General features: G+C 40.2%; 1 protein-coding gene across 1 annotated transcript; it reads right to left on the reverse strand.

Moving 5' to 3' along the window:
- Positions 1 to 170: 170 nt before the first annotated feature.
- camkva (CaM kinase-like vesicle-associated a) lies at positions 171 to 17,203 on the reverse strand. The gene is made up of 11 exons (XM_086040223.1): positions 16,759 to 17,203; positions 8,396 to 8,522; positions 8,192 to 8,323; positions 7,171 to 7,245; positions 6,962 to 7,100; positions 6,748 to 6,868; positions 6,597 to 6,672; positions 5,028 to 5,164; positions 4,885 to 4,963; positions 4,217 to 4,304; positions 171 to 3,034 (listed from the first exon to the last, which is right to left on the reverse strand). The coding sequence occupies exons 2-11, from the start codon at positions 8,488 to 8,490 to the stop codon at positions 2,762 to 2,764; spliced, it is 1,215 nt and encodes a 404-aa protein (XP_085896349.1). The 5' UTR covers positions 8,491 to 8,522; positions 16,759 to 17,203; the 3' UTR covers positions 171 to 2,761.
- Between the last annotated feature and the right edge of the window lie 245 nt (positions 17,204 to 17,448).

Here is a 17,448-nt window from a genome sequence, read left to right on the forward strand (position 1 = left end):
CCGTGATACAGGTTACGTCGCCGCCGTAGCAGCAGAACTTTGATTTCTGAACTCTGTCCGTCTGTCTGTCCGTCTGTCCGTCCGTCCGTCCGTCCTTCCGTCCGTCTGTCCGTCGATGTGAAAAGAATGTTTAATCGTGAAAAGTTGAATTAATTTAACATGACAAAAACACAAATATTGCTAATTTTATTCTTTCATAAGCGTTGTATAGCAAGTTGCTAACTCGGCTAAATGTCGCTAAGTACACACAAAAAACATCAACATAATGCAGATAATACAGAGATACAGCATCAGGAATGAATAAGCAGCACTTAACTACGATTGACAGTACATCAGCAAAACGGCTAAAACAATACTTTACAAACAATCCAAATCTTAAACTACATCGGTACAAAGCAGAATTAGGGGCACACCAGAAAAAAGAATGATTACACTACGATATTAAAGTTGTAACCTTAAGAGAATTGAGTTGAATATTTTTGAGGAAAAAAAAGGTGTGTATTTTCAAGATTAAATATGCATGTAATATTACGAGAGTGAAGTTGTATATTTTCAGTAATTAAGTAGTAATATTGTGACAGTAAAGTGAAAGATGTTTATATTTTAAAGTCGTCTGTTTTATAGACTATAGTCATAATTCAGGAAAATAAAATTGTATATTTAGAGAAAAAAGTGTGATTGTTTTGTGATTTAAAAAAAAAAAGTAGGTTAATAAATAATGTTTTAGATTAAAGTCAGAATATATAAAGTCGGAATATTACAAGAGTAGTTACTACTACTACTTTTACAATGGGAATTAAAAAAAGAATATCAGTGCACCGGTACTCCTTTAAAGAGGAAGTCAACCCCACAATTTTCTTTACAAGAATATGTTCTATGTGTCTCCCTCCACTGGTCTAAACACGGCATTCTGATCAATATTGCATTTGTGGAATATGAGTTAAACAGCAAAATCCACCCAACGTTATTCTAAAATAAAAAAAATCAAATTAGAAATATATTCAACTTTAATTATGAGTTAATCTAAAAATGTACAACTATTTTTAAAAAATCCCTCAAAAAAATTACCTTTTTAGATGAAAAATATATGACTTTATTTTTGCAAAACTACAACTTTACTGTAAAAAACAATACCACTTTTTGCTTCTAAAATATACCACTTGTTTCTCAAAAATGTACGACTCCTCATGTAAAATTATGACCTCGATCACACGGAAATACTCATTTGTGAACCTGTATTTTAATCTAAAAAACAAAACAAATCTACATTATTGTTGTAAGATTAAGACGTTAATCTTGTGGTGTAATGTTTTTTTTCTTTTCAGGTTGGCCTCAATAACACTGGTAAAATGGAGGGTATGCAATATTAATAAAGCGGTCTAAAAGACTCTAAAAAAGAAGAGCAAGTACAGCAGCTAAAACATTTCAAAGAAATAATAAATAGGTAATTTTAATGGATCTGTTTCTTCTGAAACATTTCATTACTGCAAAGAATATTAAGGCACTTTAACTAAAAGGGGGTAAAAGCTTTCTTGCTGTCATTCGACTGTGAAGTTAAAAGTTTGTTGTGTGTGAAAGTTATGAAATATTTGTCATTGTAGCTACGGTTGGACACAAGTGAATAGGGGGTATACCAATTGGACGTTCATAATTGTAGTGGACATTGTATTATTTACTGTATTACTCTTTTTGTTATTCTACTACCGGTAATTATATTTATCGACTCATAATTGTCCCCTGTTCCAACCTTGAGACCCACACGGGCACATAAACAGGTGTCTGATTGTTATTATAACACATAGCTTTAAATTAAGAGTGATTATTTTGATTGATAAATAATAAACTGATATAATATTTAAACCCTCCTGTTATGTTGTTGGCAGGAAGAGTATTACAAGTGAGTGATTGTTATAACAACACATAGCAAGAAAGATTGTTTTGACGTGCATGAAATTAATCAACTGACTGAATAATTTACCTCAGGATTGCAATAATGTTTCTAGGTCACTTTGACCCGCAGTAATTTCAATTATCCAAAAATGTTAGAAAAAAGATAACAAAAAACAATAAATATTTTTTATAACTAATTACTGACTCAACTTCCAAATAAATTAAACGAACCATTACAAGCTCCATTGTATGATGATTACACTCCTCTAAGCAACATTTTCATACAGAACACTACTTATACATAGTTTTTTTCCCCTCGTTGTTTTTAAATGGGTCAATTTGACCCACAACATAACAGGAGGGTAAAGCACATATGACTAATTCTAACAACATTACTATTGTTTGCATTAGGTTTCTTAATTTAGATTTCTTTTTCTCTCTTTTTTTTTTTTTTTTAATAAAACCTCTTCGGCATAAATAGTAATCTGAAGCTAACCACTAGCCATTGATTTGAAACAAATACACATTATTTACATATACATACAGTCCGCTGATGACCAAAGATGAAATTGATTTCACTAAATTACACTTCACATTTGTACAGTTAGTCTGGAGGGAAAAGGGGCACAAAAGTGGAGCTACTTCGAACTACATGTATTTTTTTTTAAAGGGACCTGCACACAAAGTAACATTACAGACAATCAGTACAGAAGGCAAATTTGATGAAATACATAACAGGATAAAACAGGGGGTAGTTGGACAACAAAAATATCACAGGTTATGCCAACCATATTGACTGTACTGCTCATGTGCTTGTTAGTCATCATGAATCTTCTTCTTTATGTGCGTTAATTCCCGCTCCTTCTTTTCTTTAGAGAACGTCACCATTGCACCGTTCCTCCGGCTTCTCTTCCGCTCCGGCTGCACTTGGCTGAGGATCCGCGGGCGTGGCGGGAGTCTGTGTGTCGGGAGCATTTGCGCTAAGAGCTGCCTTTAGGCTGGCGGCAAGGCCAAGGCCACCGACAGCCGCTACTGGGGAAGCAGCGGTGCCTGCAGGCCCTCCACCATCAGCTCCGGAAGCTCCCGAATCTCCCTGCTCGGATGCCCGGAGCCTCTTCATGAGGGTGGTGACTCTGACAGCTTTCTGTGAGTAACCAAACACATGGAGATGTATGTCTAAATCAGTGTTTCCCTGCCTTCATTGAGCCAACGTGCATATTTTACATTGGAAAACATTACATTTGATGGCACACCACATACAAATACAAATGTCCCAAAAAATATATTAAAAAAATACTATCAGAAGCGCTGACCTACATTTCCAACCTAATATGAATATTTGTTCCATGAAATTGTATTACTTCATTCCGAAGTTGTATTCGCTTCATTCTGTAGTGTTTCTTGACTGCAGAACTTCCTTGATTTTTTTTGTGCACTCTGATTTCAGCGTCTATGTCCTTCCATGTCAAATTTAGCTGCTGGAATCAGTTGTGCTGGCCTTGTAAGTTAAAATATATTCGCAAGAAGCATTAGTTTCTTCAACCCAAGGATGTCAATATTTATATCCAGGGTATTTACATCCAAATCAGGTAAACGCCGTAACAATTAAAACAGTTCATGGTATATGCCTACTAGTTTTTAATGACGGGGGCCGGCTAGCTGCATGCTAGCATTGCATATCCTCAGGTTAAGCCATAGTTTCTGTGATAAACAAAACACCTCAGTCGCAAACATTGCGACTTGTAATTCCAAATCGTCCATTTTATGTACCAGAGAGTGGTGGCGCACCACGCTGAAATATGATTGGTTGCCATCTTTCTGGAAGGATATGAAGCACATGTTGTGTTCTGTAAAACCATGCGCTCGCCATCTTGGCATAGCTCTCATGAGGAAAAAAAACAAGAAAATGCGAAATGACCGAACGCAACGCAGACGAACTGAACTGAAACTGTTGAACCAAATGATTTTGACAGTTTTCAAAAACGGTTCTATATATATATATATATATATATATATATATATATATATATATATATATATATATATATATATATATATATATATATATATATATATATATATATATATATATATATATATATATATATATAATTTTACCTTCAAATAACTTGAATTACTATTATCTTAACTGTATCAATGAATTAAAAGATACAATACTTAGATTTAATATTTTCACAAGGAAAACATATTTGTCCACTGTCATGTTAGCAAGAGTTTTAAAAATTTGAGAAATACTCTTTTGTTGTACATCCAGAACAGACTGATAGTCTGATATGTAGTCCTAATATGGTAATTCATACAATACCTTCCATTTGGCTTTTGCAAAGTTCTTTTCTATTTGTGCACAAACACCATCTTTGATGTTCTTATCTGAAGCAGCATTCCCAGAAATCCTGTGCAAAGACAACACATCTTAAGCACGGTACATACAAACACATAATACACGGGCCTAACCGGGCCTATAATGTCAGCATTTTTCCTCTTTTCTGATCAAAGTCAGTAAAGATCCAATTATCGGATATTTTTAAGTGATTATCCAATGGTGTGGGGTGGGTTAAGAGGGATTTTCATCCATAATTGTTAAATCTGTTCAATATTTACTTCTCTTGGATATAGTGATCGTAGTGGTACCTACCTCCTACAGTATATGCTGTGTAAATGTGTTTTTGGTGTGGGATTCATGTACAAATGATTACTTTTCTCAACCGAAGCACTTGGTTTGAAAATATTGGAATTTTTGCTCAGGGAGCTTAATGATGTGGCAATAATGTAATTGTAGGTGTCATCTCAAAGAACCTTTTAATGTCCAATCAGATTGATCAATAATCCCCTGTGCTGTTCATAGCAACATGGCATGTATAGGATAAGCGGTTTGGAAGATGACACATGACACATGATGACAAATGAAATCTATGTGGACTTACTGTCTCTATCAGCATTTACATACATGTGATGTGGGCAATTACATTTTACCATTCATGGGCGATAGCTTCCTGTGCAGTCAGTCGCTGGTCTTGGTCCACCTCCATCAAAGACGCCACTAAGGTTTTGGCTAGAAAAACAACCACAGTGAACTATTGTCAGCTCGACCACACAAACAGACTGGAATCGCTTACCAGAATCGGAAATGTCATCCCAGTATGGTGAGTCAAATTCGTAGTCCCCTGACAAAATCTTGAGGAAGAGGTTCTTGTCCCGACTGTCAGGATCATCTTCGTCGGTGTCATCGTAAAAAGGAGGGTTCCCGGACAAGCTATTTGCGTCACCAAAAATAACACAGTTAAGGTCTATCACTTTTCTTTATTGACCTTGCGGGGAACTTAACAAACAATTAATTGATTAATTGAGTTGCCATGGTGTTGTAATGGAATTTTACACTGCTACTGTATTACTTAAATCACCTCCTTCCATTATTTGAATCATTACATTGATTTTTCCCTTATATATATATTATACTATACAGTACAGTATAATACAGTACTACATATTCGTAAATATCCTGTGCTCTAACCTTACATACATATCTGTGTTAATTGTTTTACCACATATGTTTTGAGAGTGATTGTTTTGACTACATGCGGTGTTTTATTTCTTCTGGTATTTTCATAGACAGGCGCAGGCAGAGCGGGGCGTTTGTGCCGTTGTGGGAGTGAAAATAGCCGACTTGCTTTCCAGCCAAGGGAAGCAACTCCCCTCTTTCCCTTTAAATTCATCGCAGGAGAGGCACACACAGTCTTTGACATTGCTAAGGCAGAAATAGACTTGCTGAAGTCCATGCAGAAAGACGAAGCTCGCAAAGTATGTTTATATGGTGTAAAGTTGGCCAGGGCAATCACAGATCACCGCTGTGAAGTGGGCACTTCGAGAACGCCTTCCGCCATGATCATTTGCGTCCGTGTGAGACACCATAGCTGTGCCACGGCCCAGTGGCGAGTTTTTACAAAATATGATAAAGATGATGATAACGATCGTTCGTTCAATGAATTGATTTCTACAATGATTAAGAGGGTTCAGTGCATGCTCTTGTCATATTTATGAATGAAATACAATGACATCCACTTCACCCATCGAACGGAGCCCAGAAATTGTCTACCTGCACCTCAAACATATCCACAATCACATAACAACACCTGTGCCACAAAATCAACCTGTTTTTAGGTGTAAAGTTTAGTGTACCTTCTGTTACCAAATTGTCAGGTGCGCCGGGGGAGTGTGAAAGGAAAAAAAAGAAAAGAAAAAGAACATACCCTAGGTCTGCCGGAATGCCGAATTTGGCGCAGCACAGTCTGCCAAATTCCCAAACATGCTAAACTAAACTTGCCCAGGCACAAAAATCAATACTTTCCAGTTTTTATGCCGAGCGTACAAGCGCTGTCTACAAAACTTGAGCACATAATGTTGTTGTAATGTAATGTAGATTGTTCTGCCACATGTAGGTTTGAGTGATTGCTTTAACTACACCAGAATGTTATTGTGTGTTACAGTTTGCCACGCATACAGTAGCTTTGTGTTATTGTTTTGCCCAGACTAGCATGTGGTAGGTTTTCCACGCATACCTTTGAGAGCGATTGTTTTGACTACACGAGCTTGTGATTTTTATTTTTTTCATGCCACAGCAGGACTATACATCTGACCAAATTCCTAATGATCAATTATTTTTCCAATCCCTGATCAGTGGTACTTACAGTATGTACATGATGACACCTATCGCCCAGCAATCCACAGGTCTTCCATATCTCTGCCTCCCAACAACCTCAGGAGCTGAAAGTAAGAAAGAAGCCCTCATAGTTTTTCATAGTTTTTTGGATGATGTTCAGCATGTCCAACTTGACCCACCAAGATACTCCGGAGTCCCGCACGGATCCTTAATGAGTCTGTTTTCCAGTTTTGCCAGCTGGAAGTCACTGATAACAATTTTGGAATGTTTCAAGCGATTGAAGTACACTAAGTTTTCCAGCTGTGTGAAGAGAACAAGCATTTGTTTAATAGACTTGAGTTGATGTCATGAAGTGCTCCTCTCTCATCACTGGGTGTCAGCAAAGCACCATACCTTTAGATTTCTATGGACAATATTCAGAGAGTGCAGGTATGCTACTGCCTCCAGCACCTGCCTCATCACGTTGCTGGTGTCCCTCTCCGAGTAATAGCCCTGATCTAAGATCCAGTCAAATACCTCCCTGCCTGTTGCTCTGCAGATTAAAAACTTAATGATGAGAAAGTTAGTTGCAGCGTTTTTGCAAGGGGATCATAAATACTTACAGTTCCAGGAAGATAAAGTACTCTTTCTTTGTTTCAAAAGCATCAACCAGCTGGAGGATATTATGATGTTTTATCCTGTGAAAGGGGAAAGCAGAATAAAAGATGAGATTGCCATAAAAATGTGACTGATTCATCGTGGCGGGAGTTACACGCTGAAACATGTCAGGTAATTAAACGACCTTAAACACTATTGTCTGTTATAAATGAATAAGTCAAAAATATAAACATTACACTGTACTGTACAGTACTCACCTGTTGCCTACCTTTTTGTACTTGTATGTACCACTACCTACTGTATATTTTGTAATATGAATAGCATTTTTCCTCTGGATGCTTGTATTTTATTGTATTTTATCTTTTAGCCATTTAATATTTGACTTTATTTTGAATAGGTTAAGAATCAATATTTATCAATATCCGCTGATATAAAATAGTAATTACAATACATTTTTCATCTGTATCACCCAACTCTATTTTCCAACTTCATGGTGTCATGCTTAACAGTTAACAGTTGAGTTTATTTACATTGAACAAAAATATAAACGCAACACTTTTGTTTGTGCTCCCATTTTTTTATGACATGAACTCAAAGGTCTAAAACTTTTTCCACATCCTCAATACCACCATTTCTCTCAAATATTGTTCACAAACCAATCTAAATATGTGATAGTGAGCACTTCTCCTTTGCCGAAATAATCCATCCCACCTCACAGGTGTGCCATATCAAGATGCTAATTAGACACCACCAGAGCTGGGCACTTGACCCTTTTTTGACCTGGTTACCCTTCCGGCCGCGACCCTCCACCCTTGACCTGGGTACCCTTCCGGCCGCGACCCCCCGCCCTTATTCATGAAAACTATCACCCGCCAAAAGTCACTAATCAATGGAGAAAGACTTGGAGTTAATGATCTAAAGTATTGTATAAAATCTCTGTAAAGTCTGCCTTGTCATCGGTTTCTACAGTATTTGGAAAAATGGCTCAAAGTGTCTTAATGAGCCTTGTAGCCGAGCTCCACTTACATCTTTAGGATCATTATTTCATTCTTGGCCGCTTTCCTCACGTTTCTGCCGTCCTTTTTGTTGAACTTTTTGCAGGTGTACATTTTCAGCGTGTTCCTATCCTTCGCTCGAAACATCTCGCAAAACTCCTCCCTGCAAAAGAAAAAGAGGTTCCTATTTTTTTGGGCAACATTCTCTGTTGATATGCTAATCAGCCTGACTTACGACTTAACGACTTGTCCCAGGTCATACTTGTCGGTGACTTCAGCGGGATTGTTGTAATCCTTCTTCTCCCCGAGCGTCAGACAACCAAATGGCATGGCAGCTCCTGCCCTAGCCAGGGAATCTTTTGCTAAACAAAAAACAAGAACGAGGAAAATTAAAGCAGCAATGAATGGGCCTTCACATCATTTTCATGGTTAACTGAATCATCAAAAGGGTCATCAAATTTTGGCGCCCTTCTCCACTCACACAAGACAGCTTAAACAAACAAACAAAAATATGTTTTTTTTGCCCATCTTAAAAGGATGCATGCTGCGAATGCAAAGCTTATTTTGGAGAATTCCTTGGTAAGTGTTAGTCACAGTAAGATTCCCGGAATTCACCCTAAATTGCTACTTCGAACCAAAATGACCAACTTCTTGTTCAATTTCAGGCATGGGTCCTTGAGACTTTTTGTGAGTCATGTTGTGATCGACAAATTTGCCAAATGTTGTGTAGGTTGATAAAACTGTGTGAGTGATTTTTTTCCAAATTTCCAGGGGACGCTACTGAATTACTTTTGGGGGTCATGTTCCGGACTCCTATAATATACACATTACCAGAATACACACATTTGCAAGATTTAGTGTGAGCAGCCACACAGCCAATTTTATTATTTTTTTAACGCCTTTTTTTTTTAGACTGTTGGGGCCCCTAAATAAATTTTCTACATACATTTTCACCTGGATATACAACACACTTGGAGCAATTCATTTTCGGTCAAGTTGGGGTCCCGCAAAAAGGCGATTCATTCATCATCTTAATAATAATAAGTAGGGCTGCACGATATTGGAAAAACATGCGATATGCGTTATGAATGTTGACTATAGCGATATTGATATTATTGCGATATTTAACATGTACCTAATGCATACACATGCATGTTTATGATACTGCATGTTTGCATTTAGCATACAGTGTAGCTGAATGGCAGCTCATTTCATTCAACAAAGCATTTTCCACGCTCAAGGCCAACGGTGGACACGGTATCTATACACTCACTGGCCATTTATATTATGTAAAACAACAAAGATGAAAGTGCTTAGTTTTGAAGTATATTGTCGGAGACGCATTGATTCAATTATGCATGTGTACCCAATATTGTAACCGTTGAGTGTACAACATTAAAAACTAACTGCAGATCCCTGTTTTACTCTACTCTCAGAAAACAATCCGGTCCACGATGGCAATCTAAATATTGTATGCTTTTATGGTAAACAGGCACTTTCTTGGCAAGCACCGCGGTAGAAACAGCAGCCAGCAGAAAAGAGTGGGAGTCAAAAGAGAAATCCGACTGAGCTCGCTGCTGTCTGGAGCCTCAGTCGAGACCCCACCAAAAAGCAAAAGATTGCTCATGGCTGTAAAAGCTCCGTCATGTATTATGTTTTATTCTCAAAATAAAGGGAAAAAATTGAATCATAGGGATGAAAATGTGAGAGGGATTGGCAAAGCAGCTTGCTTTAATACTGTTTATTGCTTACAAGGAGGTTGAGAGTCATTGGGTGGTCCGCATTGGGGCTCATTACTGAGACTGATATCTCTGCAGATATACTTTATTCTGTATTTCGGAGCAGATAAAACATTTATTAGCCTCAGTATGTTTGCATTTATAATCAGAGTTGGGTCTATACCACTGCCAACTACAGCAATAATTTAAAACAAATTGTTAAATGAATGCCTTCTGTATAAATAGAATATCGATTTACTCAGCTATTATTCCCGAGTGATACCGTTAAGGATGTCGTGGTTACACTGTAGTGGACATTTCCACTGCTTGATAGACTCAAAGTAAGTTACTCAGTATCTGCCTGTTAGATGTTTACCATTGTTGATCATGTACATATTTCCTCAAATAATTCTCAAGACTTTTATTTATTCAACTCCAGAGAGTACCGGTCCTCTATTAAAAAGAGGTATCTTTTTGAGAGGATCTTGTCCTTGTTCAAGCACCTTTTTAAAGTGGTGTACACATATACTGACAGCCGGGGCCTTTTGCAATTAGTCAGCAAGGGCCTTATTGTAATGGATATCTCTGAAAAAGTATCCTGTGGTGAAGAGGAACAAGACTATGACAAATTTGGGAACCACTGGAAAAGTCGAAGGTCCCATTTTCATTTTCAAACCAAGGCAGGCAGCCCATTTAGTGGGGAGAAGAAATCCACTTCTAAAAAAAACCATCAATTTTTTAATGAAAAAAGAACCCTCTGTTAGTATTGTTAAATGTTTTTTACACAAGTCGCACAAGTATCAGTAACAGGACAGCAGGATGTTGTTGACTTTTGTTGCCCACCCTTAGCTCCATTTTGGTAGTAATCTATGGCTGCCAATGCCTCAAAGGTTATTCATGTTTATGCAGTACCTATCTTTAAAAGCGCACTAGGCGCACATCATCGCTGAGAATAAAGTGCAGTTGAGCTTCAGCCCAGAGTAGCTGAAGGGGGTAAAGTCTCTTCGACTTTTCACTACACCGAGACAGGTTGACGGGGCTGTTTGTGTTCCAGATGCACTGTATGCTCAAGTAAAGAAAAGATGTCCTTGGGGTGGGTATGAGTAGACAAGAACTACTCAAAACACTGAGCTCTGAATTTGCCCAAAAAGAATGCAGGTCGTCTTTGTCCTCAAGGGGAGGACTGTGTGTTTGCCTTTGGTTTGAAAGATGTCTGAGTCACATGCTTTCTTCTGAAAATATATATCACCCAGTGTCACCATTAAGGTTTTGTGTCTACCCCCTAAATTCACTCATCTGTGCTGTTATAATTACTGTATTTATTTTCTTAACAGTGATACTCAGTCGCCCATCTATTTTTCATGCAGATTATCTTGCTATGCCAATATTATCTATCCCAGCTGACTTTGAGCAAAAGTCAGACTCCATCCTGGACAGTCAAGTCGGCTAGCCATTTACCGAAAAAAAATATCAATGACCTCATCGTTTAGTCAAAGTCACCTCCACTATCATCACCTAAGCATCAAATTAAACCAAAAAAAAAATCAAAAGTTATTCAACCCCTAGGTTTTTCCCCTCTTCTTTCTCCAAAAGCCAGATGGAATGGGCCCCTGCTCACCCGCGACCCTAAATGACACACGCTCTTAAAATCTCTTGAATGCATGCCCAATTATGTACTGCATGTAGTGATTAATCATCAGTCCCTACGCTACGAGGCTACCACCAAATGCTTTCACCCAGCAGATAAAGGCGGTTCTCCTTGATAAAGACGACAACAGAGAGCATGTAATGCTGACTCAAGACGTCTTTATCTGTGTCTTTTGGGGACGATCTGAATAAAGAGCTCTTCATTAATACTTTGGAATTCACTTGCAGCGATTGTGGAAACCCTTGAGGGGGAATGACAAAGTCGTTTCCAGAGAAGCAACCGAAATCAAGGGCCCTACTTTCATGTCAAGCGCAAGTCTAGTGAAAAGCACAGTGTCACTGTGTGCGTGCATGGGTGCAGCCCCAATTTTCAGCCCCTCCTTCCCACGCCCCTACAAAACCACGACTCTCCACCATCAAAAAATAGCTTCAGTAGCTTTCGCTTTCGATGCTTAAGTTATCCTTTGATGGCTAACAAACGCGAGTCTGCTCCAGATGACACGAATACTGTAAATGAGTTACCCCAAATTAAGTCACATCGTCATTTTGATGAAGGCCGACATTGTTTTCAGTGAATTATAATTAACAATATGACAAGAGGAGTCACTTACCGTTTTCCTCCACGTGTGTTCAAATGAGCATCTCTAAGGTGTGTAATAAATGATGACTGACGGTGGTGGCTGCAGGGGTGTGGGGAAGAAGGGCTGAGACTGGGGGCTGCAGCCAGACCCTTCGCGCATCAGTGGCGTTTTCGTTCATTTCCTAGACTTTGCACAGGTAGAATTGGGTGTAACCATTGTGCGCCATTGTGCGCCATTGTGGGATGGGCCGACTCTTGTGCAATCGACGCGTCCTCCCCTCATTCCCATTAAAATCAAGGCGGTAAAATCGCACCAGTGGTTGACATTGCGGAAGCAGAATTTGCCTCGCTGGGGTTGTAGTGCACAAAGGGAATTTATACAGTATAAACTGTGCATGATGTAGCCGCCCATGTGACGTGGAAATTGGACCCTTACAACCCTGATCGTGCACCTACGTATGTCACCCCAGATAACTGTCAAAGGGACATACTGTATTATGAAAAATGAACATTTTAATGCTGTAGGCTAGATACAAATTGTTTTGTTTCTGGATTGCCTGCCCCACATATCAAGGGCTCTATTTTCGTAAACAGATGCATGTGCATTCGGCATAAAAACTGGTGCATCTTCATTTTTGTGCCGGGGCAAGTGTATTTGACCATGTTGGGGAATTTGGCAGACTGCGCCTTTTTGGGTGTTCTGGCAGACCGAGAGTGTTTTCTATTCCACGGCCCCAGCGCACGTTACAATTTGGTGACAGAAAGTAGACCAGATAAAAGCAGGTCTAAATTGTGGTGGTGTAACACATTTTTAGTGGATTTGATCAAGGTGCAGGCAGACAGATTCTGAGCTCCGCGGACGTGCGTGCTGGATGTCATTGTATTTCATTCATAAATATGCCGTCAGCGGGCATCAACCTGCAGAATCATCATTGAAATTAATATTTTGAATGACTTATTGTATTATCATCTTGGATATATTTTTAAAAGTACCCCTGTGACCGCGGCACAACTATGGGTGGAGAGCAGTGGCGGCTTCAAAGAGGAGAAGCTCTTTTTTTCCACCCTACATCATAAATGCGCTTATTTACTTATTTCTAAGAAAGTAAATTCTGCCCTCCGATCCTGACGAGGAGGAGAAGCTCACAAGCTGCCACTGCTCTTTGGAGAAACAAACAAACAAAACGCTAGTCCTTTTTAACAAAGACACAGTTGCTGAGGACCAGTAAAGTCTCCAGAACAACAGAATAGAAAAACAATCAATAATCAATGAAATGTACACAGCAGTACATATTTCCACAGGTGAGCATTTTACTCAAGTTTGCCAGTCCGTCATTCATCATCCGTCAGCAGCCTGGGTACCCGTCCGTCATTTGTCAGTCCGTCATTTTTCCAAGCCGAACCAACCTGTAATCGTCAGTTGGTCAGTCCATCAGTCCGGCCAGCAGGTAGTTGGTCAGACTCACACAAACATTGTAGATTTGGGCTGTCATAGCAAAGTCAAGTGACATACTGGTTCCGCCACCTTAGCCAATCACAGCCGGCCATCACAGTCCCCACAGAGATCCTATTGAAAACAGAAGCACTCACTCTCACACATATACAGTCAATGCAGTGCTCTCTAAGAAACTCCCATGAGCAAACACACACAGACAAGCGGGGTGTGTTTCTGTCAGTCGTCAGCAAAACGTGTTTCCGTCTCTGACTCCACCCATGCGCACAGTTAGACCGTGTCTTGCACTAGACTTGTGCTGGCCACGAAAATAGGGCCCCTAGTGGTAACCCTTTGCAATTCCACCTGAATGCTTAAAAAGGTGCACCCAAAGTAAATTTGAAGCTGTACTTGAACCATTTAGAGTATTAGCATAGTTTGGGTCTCATTTTGAATATAACACTTTTAATTTTTCTCCCCAACTGTCAGAATCTGTTAAAGTGCTACTGGCACTGAATTTGGCACGCTGCAATCGGAAAGGAAAAAACAATCAGGTAAATCTTAAGTTTATCCGCCTAGTTCTAAAAGCTGGAGTGTTTTCTAATTTTGCCAGATTGTGATGTAGCAGTGCATATAATTTACGTATTACCGCCCCCACACCGATTTTCACTGCCAATGACTAAGCAGCTCGGCTGGTTGAAAATCTGACATTTTCAAGCAACAGCCAGACTACATGAAAACATTTATGCCAAAGTTAAATGCTAAACAGATCTACAGAGTTAGAGGAACAAAATACCTTTAACCAACAGCGCTAACTTCTTACAGGGGGTCCTCGGTTCACGACGGTTCAACGACGATTAACATTTTTGTGCAGTCGCGCAAGAATTTGTCATCATAGAACGCTCAGTTACTGCCATACATAGTGTTTCCAATTGGATTGTTTCATATTTATAGACTACAAGTGTTTTTCATACAAACACTGTAATTATGATTTTACAACGGGTAATCCGTCAGTTTGTTGATTAAGTGCTGCCTCCACGAGTTAAAATATTTTTTAAGTCTTTATCGTGTGCGCTTTACAGTTCGCACTCACTTTTTTTGAAGGACTCAGGACTCAACTCAAATACTGTCATTGTAATGAAATCCCTACTTGGCATTGGCCCACCAGTAGAAGGGGCGGGGTGAGGAGTAAATTTTGAGTAAACATTCAAAAGACCCTTTATAAAAGACTGAAAGTTGTATTTTTTTTCTCCCCCAATACATTTACCTTCTTTATTCACTTTAAAAACATATGATGTTGTATTGTATGCTCATGTTTGTTGGTTGCATGGCAGCAAGCCAGAGCAGCGGATTTCGCCAGAGCGGTCCCTCTTCAAAGGCTTGACGATGCAGGGCAGATGGTCCTGTGACTGACTGTGAGCCAGACTGTGAAGAATGTGCTTCATTCAGCTTTCATTTATGATACGAACGTCAATTGCGCCAACTAACATACCCTCTGTGAGCGTATGAGAAATAAAAGGAGGTGTCGGTTTTACACAGCAACCCAAACGAAATTGAATCGACCCTTCTGACGACCATTCATGTCCTCTTCTGTCGTCACAGGCTCATCTGACCAGCTTCTCTCTGATGTTGTTTAGTTGCCATGGTAACCGAGTGCTACAGTATGCGGCTGCGCTGCTGTAGATTCAGCATCGTGCCGATCACTGCTGCTTGATGGGACTGAAAACTGCGGCTCTCCGGCATGAGCTTTTACATAACAGCAAAACAATGAGGAGGCCTGGCAACTTTACACTCAGTGATTGGTGTTGAATGTCCGCACTGAATTTTGCGAGGCCAACAGTCAATACACACTTAGGAAGTCTGTTTTGCCTGTGTGACGATGCCAAATACAGAAGCAGTGATGTAAATACAAATGAGCCAGCTTTGGTCACCCATTCATTAATTTTTAATAGCATTTGCCCTATAGCCCTGGTTGGGCCATGGGTGAGCTGGAGCCTATGCCAGCCAACTTTTGACGAAAAAAGGGGAGTTCACCTTGGACTGGTCACCAATCAATCACTAGGAAAATCCATCCAATCATTGTTATACAGCAAGGGTAGGGAACTCCGGTTCCTCGAGAGCTATATCTTGCCTGTTTTGCATCTCTCCCTACTACAACACACCTGATTCAAATGATCAGCTTATCAGCATGCGTGGTAGAAGTCTGAAACGATCCTGATCATTTGAGTCAGGTGTTTTGTAGTAGTGAGAGATCCAAAATAGGAAGGATATGGCTCTTGAGGAACCAGAGTTCCCTACCCCTGTTATACAGTATAGCATTTGTGAACATTAGTTGACGGATAACTGGAGACGTTCCCAGCTGACTTTTGGTGAGAGGATCGCGGTCCACACTGGAGTGATGGCTAGTATCACATGGCGCTCCAACTACGTATTTTCCATAGCGCTGATACTCACGGTCGTGGGTGATCTGGATCGAACTTTTGGGGGGACATGGGGTACACCCCGGATTGGTCACCAGTCAATGGCAGGGCACATATAGACAAACAACCATTGACACTCATTCACACCTAAGAACAATTTGGAGTCTTGAATGAATCTAACATGCATACTTCTTTGATGGGGGAGGAAGCTGGACTACGCAGCGAAAACCCACACAAGCATGTGGAGAACACTTGAGATTGTAACCAGAATCTAAGAACTGTGAGGTACTGTAGAAGAGCTAACCACTAATATGCAGGTTACAGCTATTTGTTTCATACTGTAAATGATTATTTACCGAAGCATAATGCAGTAGAAAATCCTCCCCAACTCCCTGCAATTTGCACTTATCTCTCTCTCTCTCTCTCTCTCTCTCTCTCTCTCTCTCTCTCTCTCTCTCTCTCTCTCTACCTCACTCACTCTCTCACTCTATCGCCTCATCATTCATTGTGCAGCCTCGCGGGGTGCAAGATGACTTTTCGGGTGCGAAACTATGACTAGTCATGACAACGTCGCGGAGACACGGACACTGCGAGACTGTGAACACGTTAAAACGAGAACCAGCCTGCCTCCCTCCACGTGGAGTTTGGGCAAAGTCTCGGGCTAGAAATGAAGCCCGATGGGCAAAGTAAGGAAGGAAGTAAAACCCCGTTTGTACTTTTATACAAGATTACAATTATATTCCAAGGAATGCACAAGCAGATTCAAATGTCAATGTTTTTGCACAAAAGATGCTCACTTACCTTCAAAGAATCGGTTATGTAAGAAGTATCCAACCCCCTCTTGTTTTCTTTATTTCCCAGCACGACTTTTGAGTCCACTTTTTTTCTCCACTCGACGTATTGGGGACCGCTCAGATTTAGACTCCTCACAACATTTCCAACAGGTCAGTTGCTCGCGGGAGCGCGCACGTGTAGCAGCAAGCTGTGAGGCGGGGAAGGAGGAGGGTTTGGTGCGCGCGCGCGCGCGCGCAGGACGCAAGACTGCTGCGTGCGTCAGAGGCGCTGCATTCGTCCTCGCCTTGGCGTCATGAATGAAAGCAGAAGTTGCGAGGGGTCCTCGGTTTACAACGGAGTCTAGTTTCAGATTAACAGCACAGTGCGTTAGTGATCAATCCGTCGTCCTCACAAGCACGGGGTTCTGTGTTTGAATCTCGGCCCAGATCCTGCTGTGTGCCGTTGTTACTCGATCGGCTTCCTCTCCCATTCTGAAACCGTATTACCCGTGCTTGCGTGGGTTTTCTCTGCTTCAGCTTCCTCCCACATCCCCAAACATGCATGTTAGGTTTATGGAAGACACTAAATTATTGATAGGTGTAAATGTGACTGGTTGTTTGTCTATATGTGTCCTACGATTGACTGGCCATAAGTGCTAAACCCTACAATATGTGAACATTTTAATTGCCCACAGGGTAAATTAAATCAAATTGAGTT

This window comes from Filicampus tigris, chromosome 9 (genome assembly GCF_054856515.1).
Source record: "Filicampus tigris isolate MCC_2025a chromosome 9, RoL_Ftig_1.0, whole genome shotgun sequence".
In the NCBI taxonomy this organism is placed as follows: Eukaryota; Metazoa; Chordata; class Actinopteri; order Syngnathiformes; family Syngnathidae; genus Filicampus; species Filicampus tigris.

Bases quoted from the DNA above. Each gene is read 5' to 3' on its own strand.
- camkva (XM_086040223.1), bottom strand. From the start codon at position 8,490: ATGCCATTTGGTTGTCTGACGCTCGGGGAGAAGAAGGATTACAACAAT. The intron at 7,246-8,191 runs GTAAGTGGAGCT...CCCCTTTCACAG, and splicing joins GAAATAATGATCCTAAAGAT to GATAAAACATCATAATATCC. The intron at 5,165-6,596 runs GTAAGTACCACT...TGACGCAAATAG, and splicing joins GGTGTCATCATGTACATACT to CTTGTCCGGGAACCCTCCTT.